General features: G+C 37.5%; 1 protein-coding gene across 1 annotated transcript in view; it reads right to left on the reverse strand.

The window, feature by feature from the left end:
- Nucleotides 1–18,793, reverse strand: part of NSMAF (neutral sphingomyelinase activation associated factor) — an 81,320-nt gene that overhangs the window by 35,330 nt on the left and 27,197 nt on the right. The window contains 4 exon segments of the mRNA XM_030795366.1: nucleotides 7,061–7,113; nucleotides 7,219–7,266; nucleotides 7,551–7,622; nucleotides 15,678–15,728. Of these exon segments, the coding sequence (XP_030651226.1) occupies nucleotides 7,061–7,113; nucleotides 7,219–7,266; nucleotides 7,551–7,622; nucleotides 15,678–15,728 (224 nt within the window).

Here is an 18,793-nt window from a genome sequence, read left to right on the forward strand (position 1 = left end):
AATAAAAGTAGACATCAACTATAACTAAAGTGAAAAAGCAGAAAAATATCAACAAAGTCAAAATGTGGTCATTTGAAAGATTAATAAAATTGGCAAGCCCTGGCAATACTGATTTTTTTTAACGAGAGAAAACACTAAGTATCGGCATAATGAATGAAAGAAGGGCAGATACTACAGATGCCGCTGGCATTAAAAGGACATTAGCAACTTCATACCAATACGTCTGACAATTTAGATGAAATGGACAATTTATTTGAAATACACAAGTTACCAAAACAGGAACAGAAGAAACAGACAAATGGAACAGTCCTATGTCTAGTAAATAAATGGAATCCCAAAGGACACTTTAGACCTAGATGGCTTCATCAATAAATTCTGTTAAAAATGTAAGGAAGAAATAACACCAATCCTACACAAACTTTTTCTGAAAACAGGAGATAAAGAAAACCTCCATACTATGAGGTCAGCATAACCTGTACCATACCTGACAAATACCTTACAAGAGAATTACAGAGCAATATCCCTCAACAATATAGACGCAAAAATACTAGCAAAGCAAATCCAGTAATATGTAAAAAAGATAAGACATCATGATCTCAAATTAGATTTAGCCCATGAATACAAGGTTGGTTTAACATTGAAAAAAATCAATCAATGTAACTCAAAACATTAACAGAATAAGGAAAAAAATATGATCATGTCAATGAATGCAGAAAAAATATTTGACAAAATTCTACACCCATTATTGAAAAAACTCTCAGTAAACTAGGAACAGAAAGGAACATTTTCATTCTGTTAAAGGGCAGCTATGAAAAACCTACAGCTAGCATCATCTTTGAATGATGAAACATTAAGCCCTTTTCCTGTAAAATCAAGAATGAGGCAATAATGTCCATTTCCACCACATCTATTAATAAAACTGTGCAATGAGGCAAGAAATAGAAAATAAAAGCCGTAGGGATTTCTGTGAAACTGTCATTATTCACAGATTAAATGATTATGTACATGAAAACTCCATGGAATCTAGCAAAAAACACTCTAAGACTAATGAGTGAATTTAGAAGAGAAATAGTATACAAGGCCAATTAAAAAAAGAACTGTATTTCTATATACCAGTAACAAATAGTTGGAAAATAAATTTTCAATAGTGTCAAACAATCAAATATCTAGGAATATGTCCAACAAAAGATGGCAGCATCTACATACTAAACAGAACAGGGATTCTGAGTGAGGAATGAAAGAGAAATCTGTACTATCTTCTAGTCTGTTCTTAAATCTACAATCATTACAAAATAAAGTATTTTAAGGAAGACTTTTGGGGTAGAAAAGGGTAAATTTTTAATTCAGGATGGATTAAAGACTTATATGTTAGACCTAAAACCATAAAAACCCTAGAAGAAAACCTAAGCAATATCATTCAGGACATAGGCGTAGGCAAGGACTTCATGACTAAAACACAAAAAGCAATGGCAACAAAAGCCAGAATAGACAAATGGGATCTAATTAAACTAAAGAACTTCTGCACAGCAAAAGAAACTACCATCAGAGTGAACAGGCAACCTACAGAATGGGAGAAAATTTCTGCAATCTACCCATCTGACAAAAGGCTAATATCCAGAATCTACAAAGAACTCAAACAAATTTACAAGAAAAAAACAAACAAACCCATCAAAAAGTGGGCAAAGGATATGAACAGGCACTTCTCAAAAGAAGACATCTATGCAGCCAACAGACACATGAAAAAATGCTCATCATCACTGGTCATCAGAGAAATGCAAATCAAAACCACAATGAGATACCATCTCATGCCAGTTAGAATGGCAATCATTAAAAAGTCAGGAAACAACAGATACTGGAGAGGATGTGGAGAAATAGGAACACTTTTACACTGTTGGTGGGAGTGTAAATTAGTTCAACCATTGTGGAAGACAGTGTGACGATTCTTCAAGGATCTAGAACTAGAATTACCATTTCACCCAGCAATCCCATTACTGGATATATACCCAAAGGATTATAAATCATGCTACTATAAAGACACATGCACATGTTATGTTTATTGTGGCACTATTCACAATAGCAAAGACTTGGAACCAACCCAAATGTCCATCAATGATAGACTGGATTAAGAAAATGTGGCACATATACATCATGGGATACTATGCAGCCATCAAAAGGGATGAGTTCATGCCCTTTGCAGGGACATGGATGAAGCTGGAAACCATCATTCTCAGCAAACTATCGCAAGGACAGAAAGCCAAACACCACATGTTCTCACTCACAGGTGGGAACTGAACAATGAGATCACTTGGACACAGGGTGAGGAACATCACACACTGGGGCCTGTCGTGGGGTGGGGGGCTGGGGGAGGGATAGCATTAGGAGAAATACCTAAAGTAAATGATGAGTTGACTGGTGCAGCAAACCAACATGGCACATGTATACCTATGCATCAAACCTGCACTTGTGCACATGTACCCTAGAACTTAAAGTATAATTTTTTTAAAAAAAGGGGAAATTTTAATATGAAGCTATAAGCTGATATTATGATTTTATATTTTTAATGATTTTATGTTTTATTATGATTTTATTTATTTTATTATATGATATATTAGATGATATTATGGAATTATTGCTAATGGAATATGATAATGGTATCAAGGAATGGAGGATATCCTTCTAACAAGTACCTGCTGAAGTACTTATGGGAGAAGTGTTATGATACCTCAGAATTTAGTTTCAGATGGTTCAGAAAAAATATGTACACATATATTATATATATAATACAAACATATACATTTATACATACAAATAACACACACACACAGAGCAATAATGTGAGTAGGAGCAGGCATGACTTAAAGAAAATTTGGCAAAATGGTAAATTAACATCCGGTGAATCATGGGGGACCTGCCTTCATTGTATTAGTGTTTCAACTTGTGACGGTTTAAAATTTTTCAAACTAAAAAGTATTAAAAATAGTTTTCCTTATATTCCTTTAACAAAAAATTATCTCCTCAGAAATATGATGAAAGCTTATCTTAGCAGAAGTTTACTTTTTTTCTTCTAGAGAAAGTATAAAACACTGTAATATTTCATTTCATATTGCAAAAATCCCTTCCCCCAAATTCTTTAGCCTAACATTTCAGCAATTGGATACATTAAAACATTCACAGTGAACCATTTTTTAAATGAATGTCATGCTGAAGCCCAGAATTGAAGTCTAAATTGCTACTTGGAAAAATGACACATTCTAAGTAGGTCAGAAGAAGCTAATTCTTCTTATTATTCCCTTTCCTTTCTGAAATGGAAACTATTCTTCCCTAAGCAATTCACTTACCTAATATATCCTGCCAGTATAAAAATGGAAATAAAATTAATACTATATGGTGAAGCAGAGAAAGAATCAAACAAACATAAACACAAAAAACACATTACTGGCCAGATGGCTTTACTGGCAAGTTCTTTAACACCTTAAAATGTAGGGTAAGGGTCAAGATGACTGATTGCCAAATCTCACAAAGGTAGCAATAAAATAGAATATTACAAACTACTCTTATTTATAAACATAAGCTTCTAGCAAAAGCCTAACACATAATAATCCATAAATAAATGAACCTATTCTACCAATACTTTCTGCTTTGTCCTAAGCATGAATGATTACAGATGCAAAAATCAAAAATAAAAATGCTAGTGAATAGAGACCGCAAATAATTCATAGATAAGATTTTGTAAATATAAAGAATCTAAATATACAGTTAATGGAATTGGTCACAGAGTTTAGTAGGGTTGCTGAAAACAAAATGAGTACACTAAAACCTATTGTGTTCTATATATCAACAATAAACAGAAAATGAAATTTTAATAACATACCATTTATAATATCATCACAAATATGAAGCACTGGGGATAAATAACATAAGCTAGGAAAGACCTTTATGAAGAAAATCATAAGGAATATATTAAAGGGGACCTAAATAAATAGAGAGAAGACTATAGATTCACTGCAATTACAATCAAAATCCCAGCACAATTGCTTTTATGGAAATTGACAAGCTGATTCTAAATTCAGATGGCAGTGCCTAAGACCAAGAATACTGAAGACATAAGTGAAAAAGGAAAATAAGGTCTGGGGCCCTGCATTACCAGATATCAATAGTTACCATAAAGGTATAATAATTAACTTAGTGGTACCAGAGACGAAGATACAGACAAATCGCCTAAATCTCCTTAATATAAGGCAATAAACAAGTAAGAGAATGGGATAATACAGAAATGTCATCTTTGCACAAAATGTATACTTAAGAAAAGCCAAGAAAGACAATGAAAAAACCATTAGAACAGTAGAAGTGTACTCTCTTGGACCCTATAGGGTGCCATAGGAAGGTACTTATTGCAACCTGAAGTCTCAGGAAAGACCTTCTAGAAGTGACAGCACAGCTGAAATAAGAAGAATAAGTAACAGCCAGGTGCAGAGAAGGAGGATGAGTTTTCTAAGCAGAGGGAACAAGAACAAAGGCTCAGAGGTAAGAGACAATGTGGCACAACAGAAACTGCAGGCAATGCAAGTAACTAAGGGCACAGAATTCAAGATGCATCATCAACGACTAGTAGTAAATAAGAGCTAGCACCTAAGTCTTGGGGCCATGTTAAGGTGTTTAGGCTTTATCTTGAAGGCACTGGGGATGGGGGGTCTTGAAAATTTTTATTTTATTTATATTTTTAATGGCCTTTTATTGTATCACTTTCTTTTGGCAATATGAAATAATCCAGGGAATTTTAAAGTGTATGGCTATAAAAGACTATTTGTTTCTTGGTACAGTAACCTTTGATATTGTCAATGAAAGACAGGCATTTAAATTAACTGTTATTGAAAACTCTTTTGCTTATTACTGTTCTAGGAGCTGGTTGGTGGTACCTGATAGGCAATTTTTTGATCCTCACCCTCCTCCCTCCCATCCTCCAACCTCAGGTAGGCTCAGTATCTATTGCTCCCTTCTTTGTGTCCATTTGTACTCAATGTTTAGCTCCTGCTTATAAGTGAGAACATGCGGTGTTAGTTTTCTATTCCCACATTAATTTGCTCCAGCACCATCTGTGGCCTCCAGCTCCATCCAATGTTGCTGCAAAGGGCATGGTCTCTTTTTTGTGGCTGCAAAGTATTCCATGGTGTATATGTACCACATTTTCTTTTATCCAGTCTACCACTGATGGGTATTTATGTTGATTGTATGTCTTTGCTATTAATATTTTGAATAGTGCTGTGATAAGCCTACAAGTGCATGTATCTTTATGGTAGAACAATTTATTTTCCACTGGGTATATATGCAATCATGGGACTGCTGGGTCAAATGGTAGCTCTGTTTTAAGTTCTTTGAGAAATCACCAAACTGCTTTCCACAGTAGCTGAACTAATTTAAATAGGGTACAAGCATTCCCTTTTCTCTGCAACCTCACCAGCACGTTATTTTTTGAATAACAGCCATTCAAAATTTATTAAATTTTTAAAATAATAGCCATTCTAACTGGTATAAGATGGTATCTCATTGTGCTTTTGATTTACATTTTTCTAATGATTAGTGGCATTGAGCATTTTTTCAGATGTTTTTTGGTTGCATGTATGTCTTTTTTTGAAAAGTGTCTGTTCATGACCTTGGCCTACTTTTTAATGGGGTTGTTCATTTTTTGCTTCTTTCTTCTAGATTCTGGATTCTTAGACCTTTGTCAGATGCAAAGTTTGCAAATATTTTCTCTCATTCTGTGGGTTGTCTGTTTACTCTGTTGATAGTTTATTTTGCTGTGTAAAAGCTCTTTAGTTTAATTAGGTCTCATTTGTCAATTTTTGTTTTTGTTGTAATTGCTTTTGTGACTTCGTCATGAAATCTTTGCTGGGGCCTATGTCCAGAATGGTATTTCCTAGGTTTTCTTCAACAGTTTTTATAGTTCTAGGTTTTACATTTCAGTCTTTAATCCATCTTGAGTTAACTTTTGTATATGGTGTAAGGAAGAAGTCTAGTTTCAATCTTGAAGAATTTTAAATGGGCAGGTGATATGATCAAATAAGTTGTTTAGAAAGGACATTTTAAAATTTATTATTTTAATTTTTTGAGATGGGGTCTCACTCTGTCTGGAGTACAGAGGCATAATCATGGCTCACTGCAACCTTGACCTCCTGGGCTCAAGGGATCCTCCCACCTTGCCTCTCAAGTAGCTGGGACTTCAGGTGTGCACCACCATGTCCAACTAATTTTTTTTTTTTAGATGGAGTCTCACACTGTCACCCGAGCTGGAGTGCAATGGCATGATCTTGGCTCACTGCAACCTCTGCTTCCCAGGTTCAAGCGATTCTTCTGCCTCAGCCTCCTGAGTAGCTGGGATTACAGGTGCCTGCCACCATGCCTGGGTAATTTTTTATATTTTTAGTAAAAACAGGGTTTCACTATTTTGGCCAGGCTGGTCTTGAACTCCTGACCTCATGATCTGCCCGCCTCAGCCTCCCAAAGTGCTGGGATTACAGGCATGAGCCACCGTGCCTGGCCTAATTTTTTAATTTTTAATTTTGCAGAGACAGGATCTCACTATGTTGCCCAGGCTGGTCTCAAACTCTGAGCTCAAGTGATTCTCCCACTTTGGCTTCCTAAAGTGCTGGGATTATAAGAGCCACTGCACCTGGCCCTTAGAAAGAACATATTTTAAAACGATGTCAGGTAGAGGGAGGAGAAGAAAAGTGGAGAAGGGACGATGGAGTCAGGTAGGTGAGCTAAAAGCTGTGCTAGTGCTCTGGGTGGGAGGTGACGGTGGCCTGAACTGAGGCAACACAATGTGAAAACACAGAAGCAGAAACCGAAGCATCTAACAGACCTTTCTGACTGACAGACATCAGGATGGAGAAGAGTAGAGGAAGCCCTAGAGAGTTCTCCTGCACTGAGGCTGAGCCATTCTCTAAGACAAGCAGGTTTTGGGTGAGACCAATGATGACATCAGGCCTGGATTTGCTGAATGAGGCATACAGATGAAAATGTCCACTGCTTTTCTAATTAGGAAAGATCATTAGAAACTTACCTGTTTTTGTCAAATGATGTTCTAGCTAAACGAGACTGCAAAATAGCTGTTATCTATTAAAACAGAACCAAGAAAAAGTACGAATATAAGTATTTATAAGTAAAATATCAATACAAGTTAATTGACAATCAAAGACAGACAGTGTTAGGAATACTTACCATGGCGGTTTGGTCACCCAATTTGTCAAGGCAGGATGCTCTGTGAAGCTACAGTATCATAAACAGACATGAATTTATTTTTTCTCTCAGATGATATGAAGTATTTCTTTAGAAGCAATGAGAAACAGCAATCATTCTGTTAACAGTCAAGATTACTTCTGATATACCTATGGCTTCTTCCTAATATATAGTTTTTAAACTCAACATTTTAAGTCAATCTGCTACATATTTAGAAAACAGATGATGATTTGGGTAAGGTATATAAATATGAAATTTATAAAAACAGTTTGGGCCTCAGTTTGCTTTGAATTTTCTACCCAGCAAGTGCTTACCTGAAGCAACGTCTCCACAACATCTTCCACTTTCCCGGGAACATCCAATTCAAAAACATATTCCATTTTGCCCTAACAAAAAGGGGAAGATATCAAAATACAGGAAGAGAAGCAGTGTGCCAAACTATGCTACTTTAAGAACACGTGTACAGAACCTGCTATGATAAAATCTGCATGTTTTACCTAGTGTAACTTTCCCCCTGGAATGAGAGTTCTAAGGGAGCAAGTCTACATAATTTGCTGCTCTATTTACTATTTCCTTCCTTCTTCTAACTTTGGGTTTAGTTTGCTCTTCTTGTTCCAAACCCTTAAGGTATAGAGTTAGGATTTTTTTTTTTTTTTTGAGACAGAGTCTTGTTCTGTTGCCCAGGCTGGAGTGCAGTGGCACAATCTTGGCTCACTGCAACCTCCGTCCCCCGGGTTCAAGTGATTCTCCTGCCTCAGCCTCCCGAGTAGCTGGGGCTAGAGGTGTGCACCACCGCAGCCGGCTAATTTTCGTATTTTTAGTAGAGACAGGGCGGGGTTTCACCATGTTGGCCAGGCTGATCTCGAACTCCTGACCTCAGGTGATCCACCCACCTCGGCCTCCCAAAGTGCCGGGATTACAGGTGTGAGCCCCCACGCCCGGCCTAGAGTTACGATTTTTATTTGAGGTATTTCTACTTTTTTAACGTAGACATTTAATTCTATAAACTTCCCTGTTTATACTGCTTTTGCTGCATCGCCTAAGTTTTGGTATATCATGTTTTCATTTATCTCAAGATTTTAAAATTTCTCTTTTGTGGTTTTTCTTTGACCCATTGGTTTTTTGAGAGAATGTTGTTTAATTTTCACATATTTGTGAATTTCTCAGTTTTCCTTCTGCTGTTGATTTCTAGTTTCATTCCATTATAATTAGAAAAATATACAGAATATGATTTTAATCCTCTTAAATTTGTTAGGACTTGTTTTGTGACCTCACATGTGATCTGTCCTGGAGAATATTCCATGTGCTTGAGAGGAACGTGTATTCTGCTGCTGTTGGGTGGAAAGCTCTGCATGTCTGTTAGGTCCATTGGGTCTACAGTGTTGTGCAAGTCCTCTGTTTCCTCACTGATGTCCTATCTGAACGTTCTACCCATTGTCGAAAGTGTGGTATTGAAATCTCCTACCATTATTGTGTTGCTATCTATTTCTCCCTTCAGTTCTATCAATGTTCGCTTCATATATTTAGATGTTCTGAGGTTGGGTACATACATATGGTGACGATTAATTTCATATGTCATGTTGACTGGGCCATAGAGTGACCAAATATTTGGTTGAACATTATCCCTGGGTGTATCTGTGAGGATGCTTCTGGATGAGATTAGCATTTAAATTAGGAGACTGAGTAAAACAGATTGCCCTCCCCAATGTGGGTGGGCCTCATCCGATCCATTGAGGGCCTAAATCGAATAAAAGGCTAAATGGGAAAAACCCTCTTTCTTCCTGTCTTTAAGCTGGGATATTGGTTTTCTCTCGCCTTCAGACTTGTATTCAGACTCAGACTAAACCCCATACCATTGGCTCTCTCCTGGGTCTGGAATTCTTGGCCTCTATAATCACATGATTCAATACCTTATAATAAATCAATTTCTCTCTCTGTATATATACATATATACAGCAATATACTCCTAGATGGGTGTATATGTCTGTATATATGTATATGCATATGTATGTATGTATGTATGTATATATATGTGTGTGTATGTATGTACACACACATCCTATTGGTTCTATTTCTCTGGAGAACCCTGACTAATGCATGCATTTGTAATTATTTATCTTTCTAATAAATTGACCCTTTTATCATTACATAATATCCTTCTTTGTCTCTTGTGAAAGTTTTTTATTTAAAGCCTATTTTGTCTGATATAAGTATGGCCAGCTCTGTTCTCTTTTGGTTACCAAGCATGGAATATTTTTTCCCATCCTTTCACTTTCAGCCTATGTGTGTCCTTAAACCGAAAATGAGTCTCTTGCAGATGGCATATAGTTTTAGATCTTATTTGTTTTAATCCATTCAGGCATCCATATTTTTTGATTGGGGAGTTTGATATACTTAAAGTAATTATTGATAGGGAAGGACTTACTGTTGCCATTTTAACCGTTTTCTGTCTGTCTTGTAGCTCATTTGTCCTCTTTTGTCCTCTATCTTCCTCTGTGTTGACATTTTATCATGACATAGTTTGATTCCTTCCTCATTTTTTTTCAAATTTATTTTGATAGTTTTTGTGGTACAGGTGGTTTTTGGTTACATAAATAAGTTCTCTGAGGTTTTGGTTTGCCTGTCACCTAAGCAGTGTACACTGTACCCAATATGTAGTTTTTTACCCCTCATCACCCCCCCATTCTTCCCCCTAAGCCCCCAAAGTCCATTATATAATTCCTTTTTTTTTTTTTTTTTTTTTTTTTTTTTTTTTTTTTTTTTTTTTTTTTTTTTTTTTTTTTTTTGAGACAGAGTCTCGCTGTGTCGCCCAGGCTGGATGGAGTGCAGTGGCGCAATCTCGGCTCACTGCAAGCTCTGCCTCCTGGGTTCACACCATTCTCCTGTCTCAGCCTCCCAAGTAGCTGGGACTACAGGCACTTGCCTCGCCCGGCTAATTTTTTGTATTTTTAGTAGAGACAGGGTTTCACAGTGTTAACCAGGATGGTCTCGATCTCCTGACCTCGTAATCCGCCCACCTTGGCCTCCCAAAGTGCTGGGATTACATGCATGAGCCACCGCACCTGGCCGCATTATATAATTCTTATGTCTTTGCATTCTCATATCTTAGCTCCCACTTATAAGTGAGAACATACAATAATCTGGTTTTCCATTCCTGAGTTATTTAACTTAGAATAATGGCCTTTAGCTCCATCCAAGTTGCTCAAAGGCCATTATTTCACTTTGTTTTATGGCTGAGTAGTATTCCATGGTGTATATATAGGACATTTTATTTATCCATTTGTTGGTTGATGGGCATTTATGTTGGTTTCATATTTTTGCAATTGCAAATTGTGCTACTCTAACTATGTGTGCATGTGTCTTGTTCACATAATGGCTTCTTTTTCTTTGGGTAGATACCTGACAGTGGGATTGCTGGATTGAAAGGTAGTTCTACTTTTAATTCTTTAAGGAATCTCTATACCGTTTCTATAGTGATTGTATTAGCTTACATTCCTACCAGCAGTGTAAAAGTGTTCCCTTTTCACCAAATCCATGCCAACGTCTATCATTTTTTGACTTTTTAATTATGGTCATTCTCACCAAGTAAGGTGGTATCTCATTGTGGTTTTAATTTGCATGTCCTTGATAATTAGTAATGGTGAGCATTTTTTCATATGTTTGCTAGTTGTTTGTATATCTTCTTTTGAGAATTATCTATTAATGTTCTTTGCCTACTTCTTGATGGGATTATTTGTTTTTTGCTTGCTGATTTGTTTGAGGTTCCTCGTAGATTCTGGATATTAGTCCTTTGCCGAATGTGTGGTTTGTGAAAATTTTCTCCCACTCTGTGGGTTGTCTGTTTACTCTGCTGGTTATTTCTTTTGCTGTGCAGAAGCTTTTTAGTTTAACTAGGTCCCGTTTATTTATTTTTGTTTTTGTTGCATTTGCTTTTGGGTTCTTAGTCATGAATTCTTTGAGAACTGGAGCAAGACAAGGTTACCCACTTTAACCACTTACATTCAACATAGTAGTGGAAGTCCTAGCCACAGCAATCAGACAAAAAAGAAAGGGCATCCAAATTGGAAAAAAGGAGGTCAAACTGTCACTGTCCACCAAGGATATGACCATTTACCTAGAAAACTCTAAAGACTCATCCAAAAAGCTCTTAGATCTAATAAATGAATTAAGTAAATTCTCAGGATAGAAAATCAATGTACACAAATCAGTAGCACTGCTATACACCAACAACAGCCAAGCTGAGAATCAAATCAAGAATTCCATTCCTTTTATAACAGCTGCAAAAAAAATAAAATAAAATACTTAGGGTTATACCTAACCAAGGAGGTAAAATAGCTCTACAAGAAAATCTATAGGGCCGGGCGCGGTGGCTCACGCTTGTAATCCCAGCGCTTTGGGAGGCCGAGGCGGGCGGATCACGAGGTCAGGAGATCGAGAAAAATTAGCCGGGTGTGGTGGCGGGGCGCCTGTAGTCCCAGCTACTCGGAGAGGCTGAGGCAGGAGAATGGTGTGAACCCGAGAGGCGGAGCTTGCAGTGAGCCAAGATTGCGCCACTGCACTCCAGCCTGGGCGACAGAGTGAGACTCCGTCTCAAAAAAAAAAAAAAAATCTATAAAACACTATTGAAAGAAATCATAGATGACACAAACAAATGGAAACATATCCCATGCTCATGGATGGGTAGAATCAATATTGTGAAAATGACCATACTGCCTAAAGCAAGCTACAGATTCAATGCAGTTCTTATTAAGACACCACCATCACTCTTCACAGAACTCCCATCAAAATACCTTTGTCAATCGGAAACAATCCTAAAATCCACATGGCACCAAAAAAGAGCCCAAATAGCCAAAGCAGTGCTAAGCAAAAAGAACAAATCTGGGGGCATCATATTATTCAACTTCAAAATATACTACAAGGCTATAGTTACCAAAATAGCATGGAACTAGTATAAAAATAGGTATATAGACCAATGGAACAGAATAGACAACCCAGAAATAAAGCCAAATAATTATAGCCAATTGATCTTTGACAAAGCATACAAAAACGTAAACTGGAGAAAGGACACCCTATTCAATAAATGGTGCTGGGAAAACTGGCAAGCCACATGTAGAAGAATGAAACTGGATCCTTATCTCTTACTTTATACAAAAATCAACACAAGATGGATCAAAGACTTAAACCTAAAACCTGAAACCATAAAAATTCTAGATGATAATATTGCAAAAACTCTTCTTTTGTGTATCTTCTATAGGTATTTTCTCTGTGGTTACCATGGGTGTTATATAAAACAACTTACAGTTATAATAATCTCTTTTAATCTGTTAACAACTTAACTTCAGTCACATACAAAAACTATTCCTTCAGATACCTGTCTCCCTTTATGTTAATGATATCTCAAATTACATTCATTTAAATTGTGTATTCATCAACACAGATTTCTAGTTATGGGGTTTTTATACTTTTGTCTTTTAATTTGTATACCAGAATTAAACTGATTTACACACCACCATTACAGCACTACAGTATTCTGTATTTGCCTTTATCAGCAAGATTTATAATTCCTACACTTTCATGTTGGTGTTTAGTATCTTTTTGTTTCAAATTGAAGGACTCACTTTAGCATTTCCTATAAAGCAGATCTAATGGTGGTAAACTCTGAGCTTTTGTTTATCTGGGAAAGTCCTTATCTCTCCATTTTTTTCAAGGACAATTTGCCAGTTACAGTGTTCTTTGTTGGCAGGCGTTTTTGTTTGTTTGTTTGTTTTATTTGGTTTTGTTTTTACCATTCTGAATTTATCATCCAATTTTCTGACCTGCAAGCTTTCTGGTGAAAAATCTGATCATTTTACGGGGGCTTTCTTCTGTGACCAGTCACTTTTCTCTTGCTGCTTTCAAAATTAACTCTTACTTCTGATAATCTGATTATTATGTGTCTTGGTAAGGACATCTTTGAAGTCCTCCTATGTGGAAGACTTCTTAAATCTGGATGTCCATCTCCTTCCTCAGTTTTGGCAAGTTTGGGACCATTATCTCTTTAAATACACTTTCTGTTTCTTTCTCTCTCTCTTCTCTTTCTTGGACTCGCATATTATGTATTTGGTCCACTTGACAGTGTGTCATTAGTACTTTAGGCTTTCTTAACTCTTTTTCATTCTTTTTTCTCCTAGCTCCCCTGACTGGATAATTTCAAAAGACCGGTGATCCAGTTTGCTGATTTTTTCTTCTGCTTTATAGTCTGTGCTGAACTCCTCTAGTGAACTTTTTAGTTAAGTTACTACATTCTTCTCCAAAATTTCTGTTCAGTTCTTCTTTATATTTTCTCTTTGTTAATATTCTCTTTGTTAAAATTCTCATTTTCTTCATGCATAATTTTCCTGAGCTCATTAAGCATCTTTATGACAATAGTTTTGAATTCCTTGTCAGGTAATTAATATAGCCCCTTTTCTTTAGGGTTGGTTTCTGAAAATTTATTTTGTACCTTTGATTGGACTACTTTTCTCTGATTCTTTGTGCTCCCTCTAATTTTGTGCTAATATCCACACATTAAAAACAACAACAACAACAAAACCAGTTACCTCTCCAGTCTCTAAGGACTGGCTTCATACAGAGAAAGAGACCTTCATTAATCAGCCTGGCTAGAGATGCTGGAGGCCTCTCAAACCTTTTCTATGTCTTCTCTGGACTTATGCATGTAGATTCCTAATTAGAGAAATTTATTGGTTTCATATTTTTCAGAAGCTTGGAATCCTTTGCTGTCTCTCGTGTCTAGATGTCTGCTGTACCACAGGTCCTTTGAAGCAGTAGCGTGCTACTCAGCTCTCTTTTGTTATCAGTGGCTCCAGGCATCTAGAGTATGCAGGGTTCCATCTGTACTCTGAGACAGAAGAGACAGAAGCCAGTCCCTTGGGCAGCTCTCCTGAAAAGTCAGAACTCTGGATGTATAGTCCAATTTTCTCTTTCCCTCTCCAGGGAGAAGCTAGAGGCTGGGAAATTTCTTCCCAACCATGTGGTGCTGTGTGGGACAGATGATGGCCAGATAGTGACACAAATTTTTATACTGGCTTTGATGTGGTTAGTTTCATGCTCACCAGGGCCGCAGGATCCTCTTAACTAGTTTCCGGATTTCTCACAAAGGGAATTTGTCCATGTGTTGTTGAATCAGTGTCTTCACAGGAGCAAGGAGGGGCTAGAACTTCCTATTCTGCCATCTTGCTGCTGTCATTCCACCTCACCCTTTTTTTTTTTTTAAATCTGAGAATGCTTTGGTATTATAATTCGCATTGGAACAAAAGAGCTTTTCTTTACTCAGACAACCTCACTTTTATTTCCTTTCACATAATCTTTCAATGAACCCTGTGCAGGTATGCAATTCAGCTGGCTCTCACGAGAGCCGTTAGAGGAAGGGCACCCCAGGTGAGTGGTTCTCAACTTGGGGGGTAGGGTTTCCTACCGCCCCCAGAGGCTTTTGTCAATGCCCCCAGAGGCTTTTGTCAACGTGTGGAGGTGCTGTAACAACAACAAGGGGAGCAGTGTACGAGAGGCATTTGTTAGGGGAAAGAGCCGTAATATAAGTGACAGCCCCACACAATAAAGAACAATCCTGCCCAAAATGCCAAAAGCACCACTTGCGAATAATTAAATCTCAGTATTTATAATTTCTGACTAATCAGTACACGCAAGTATTTCTTGTCCGTAAAACCCAGAGACCACTAAGTATACAATTTGTGCCACCTAAGAGATTGCAGACTGGCGTGAAACTGAAATTCAGATTCAGCCTGTGGGACTACATTTGCCCACAAACGGTGGCTTTTCCTAATTCACACAGATGTCATTATAAGGAGCACTAGCCCTGTCCTTAGGTCCTGTAAAAGCTCTCTTTTAGTAGGAGTTATCCCTCTACTAGGTATCAAGCTGAAGCATAAAGAATTAAAGTACAGAATAGTTAAATGAAATGTCTATGCTTAAGTGAAAAGTCCCAGGGAACCAGACATTGTATCCAAGTCTACTCATAGTTTCTACCTAATTAAGAGTACTCACAAATTATTACTGAGTTCTCAAATAAGAGTATCTTATAACCAGTAAATATTTCTAGAATATTTTTAAAACTAAATTTTTTAGTAATGTACTGGTAAATAAATTCTCAATAACACCCAGTAAACAATCTTATAAATAATGCATATTCTGATTTTAATTTCTAACCTAATCATTTGGGTGTTTTTTTTTTTAGGCACTTTTTTTTTTTAAGTCAAAAAGTTAATTGAATTCTCTTGAACTAAAATCTGTGGCTCCCTTGGGTAATTTTGTTATAACTTCCAGGTAAGAAGCTTTTAAATACTCATTATTATTATATTTGATTAAAGATACTAACAGAGTCACAAAATTTTATTGTTCAAAATGACTATATAAATTGCTGGAAATACATGAAAAGCTTTACTTACCCTTTCTATTTTATATGGTGCAACAACATTATGTTCTTTAATGAAATATACCTGAGCAAGAAAAAGCAATACTTGTAAAATAATAACCAAAATGTTTCATTGTAAAGAGTAACTACAGATCAGAACATTATAAATCAAAAGTTTTAAATCATTGTTATATAATCTCTATTTCCAGAAGTATTTGCTTTAGTATTAGTACTAGTATGGCTTTAAAGTACTGGTGTTAAAATAACAAATATCAAATTAAAAAGAGAATCATCCAGGCAACAAGATAGCAACAATCACAAGATAAATAAATATAGAAGACATTTTATGAATGCCATCACTTGCACCAAGTAACCAAGCAGACAGAGAAGGAGGCTAATCCAAGTGCTGATTTTTTAAGAAACGAGTAAAACAAAGTTACTGTGGTATGAAATATGTTCACTAACATAAAGAAAACTTAGAGGTAATCTGGGCACATGGCGCTTTCACATGCACTGGGCCACTGGTCCTCACATAGCATATTAATAACTATGTAGAATAAGTGACACCATCTACCAGAGCCATCAATCTCCTTGTACCTGTACTTCCATCACTGCTTTTCCTCCTGCAACAATGGAAGTTGCCTGAGCTCTCAAAGTCCAGCCCCTCTACTAGGGCATAGAATGTGAACACCTCCCCAAACCTGTCAGATATTCAAAAACTTTGCTCTTAGGATTATATACTGCACTCTCTCCCTTTTACACACACACACCCCCACACACATACTTCCTTTTAATCTCACATCCTCCTTTTGCCATTTCTGTTCCTTTCTGTGGCAAAATTCATTGCAAGAGCTGTCTGTACCTTCCCTTGGGCCCATGACAGGTTTTCATTCCTACCATATTATTGAAACCACTTTTAGATGGTCACATGAAGTGCATAAGATCGCCATGTCACCATATAATCAATTCTCAAGTCTTCCTTGACTCTCCTTTTCAGAGCATGTGACAGAGCTGATGGCTCTTCCTGAAGCAGTTTTCCACATGGCTTCCGGGACACCTGCTCCGGCTTCTCTCCAACCTCACTGGCTACTCCTTCTGTCTACTTTTGGACCTTGCTTTCTTCCCAATCTCTTAAGTTAGAGAGCTGCAGGGCCTTAGTTCTCACACCACTCTGTCCACTCTCAGTCCCCAGGAAATCTTATCCAGCCACAGGGCTTTAAAAAGTCTCTAGAAACTTCCAGCTCCCCAGTATGTCTTGATAGCCTCTGCCTCCTCTCTGAAACCCAGATGGATGCATCCAAATGCCTGCTGGACATCTCTCCTTAGAGTTCTCGTGGCCATCTTAAATCTCACATTCTACTTGAAGCCTGCTCCTTCCCAACTCTCTTTATCACTATAAAGGGCACTACTGTCCATCTCATTGGAGTCATTCTTGACTGTTCCCTTTTATACCCTGTGACTAATCCGTCAGCACATCTGTTGGGTTTTCTTCAGAATATACCCAAACAATGACCACCTCTCACCATCCTGGTTCAATACACTTGGATTCCTGGAACACCCCAATAGGTCTCATTGCTTCCACTCTTGCGCTGGTTTGTACAGTGTGTTCTCTACCCAGCCCCCAGAGAGACTTACATACAAGTCAGATACACCCCTTCTCTTTCAGATCTCCAGTAGCGTTTCTCTCTGTGCTTTATTCTAAGTCCTTACCTTGGCCTGCAAGGCCCCGCATGACACAGTCCCTGCCCCTATTCCAGCCTCCCTTGAGTGTTCTCCTTGACTCGTGCCCCCCAGGAGCACTCACACTCCTGCGCCTCCCACCTGTCAAGGACATGGCCACCTTCAGGCTTCTCCCCCGCCACTCTCAGTACCTGGAATGCCAGTGTTTGTGATAATTGCACAGCTCAGTGCCTTAAGCCTTCTGAGTCTCTTGGTAAGTGGCCTCTTCTCAGTGATGCATCTCTGACTACTCTTTCTAAAGCAGCATGAGAATATTCCTTATCATTTTCTATCCTTCTGTCTTGCTTTCGTTTTCTTCATAGCATTTGTCACTACCTGACATTAGAGGAGACATTTGTTTATTGTCTGTCTCCCCCACTGAAAAGTAAAGTCCATGGAGCAAAAGGCTTCAGATATCTTCTTCTTCCCTAGATTGCCAGAGCCTTGAATATAACACTTAATGAATCCATGAGTTGAATCTGTTATTCATATAAACATGCACACACCCTTCTTTAGCAGCAACAAAAAAATTGGAAGCAAAACTCTCTAAATATAAAGCACCATACTATATTTCTGAGATCTTGTGACCTAGTATATAATCAAAAAACCCAAAAGTTGCCTGGTTGTATACTTGACATAGGAAGCTTTAAATAATACTTGAAAGAGTAGCTTGTGTCGGGCTGGTTTTGAGCTGGTTTCATACAAGACCTCTTCTATAAACTATTAAAAGTGGGTGGGGGAATTTGGGGGCTTTATTCCTAAGCTCAAAGTTATTAAATTTTTACTAAAATAACTAAAATGTATAGCTTTATAATGAAAATCTTATCTCCAAGTCAAAAAGTACCTCTTCCTTTCAAGATATGGGCTTTGTGGAACAAGGTCATGAAGTAGAATGATATGATAGACATGAGAGTATGGAGGTGGACCAGAATTATTAATAATGATGTACGGTCCCCAGAGCAGTATATGGTTGTCACTGTCTTCACATATACCAGTTAAAACAACATGAAGCTGAGGAAGCCTGTGAAATGTTTTCTTCTTTAAAATTAATAGAATCATGGAAGGTAGATGTAGAAAATCAAATAATCTGCTACCTCTCAGCTTTCATAAAATAACTTTCAACACATGTTAAAAGTGTTCTGTGAACAAAAGGCTTCAGTGATAGAAAAAGTGCTGGGAGCATGCTCTACCCCTCCCCATCTGCCTCCTAGGGACACTCTGCTCTGTTGCATGAGAGGATTTAAGTCAAGTTTTGAAGCCAGAAATTCCGTACACCTTTGTTCCCACAGCTTTTCTTACCCCTTACTTCATCCCAGAACAATTCTTCTCTGAACACTTCAACACCCCAAGGAACGAGAGCTCTGCAGAGAGTCAAGGCAACATCTGCTAACCCTTTCGCTTTAAAGACGAAGCAGGTGAAGCCCAGAGCCA

Source organism: Nomascus leucogenys, chromosome 16 (genome assembly GCF_006542625.1).
Source record: "Nomascus leucogenys isolate Asia chromosome 16, Asia_NLE_v1, whole genome shotgun sequence".
Taxonomy (NCBI): Eukaryota; Metazoa; Chordata; class Mammalia; order Primates; family Hylobatidae; genus Nomascus; species Nomascus leucogenys.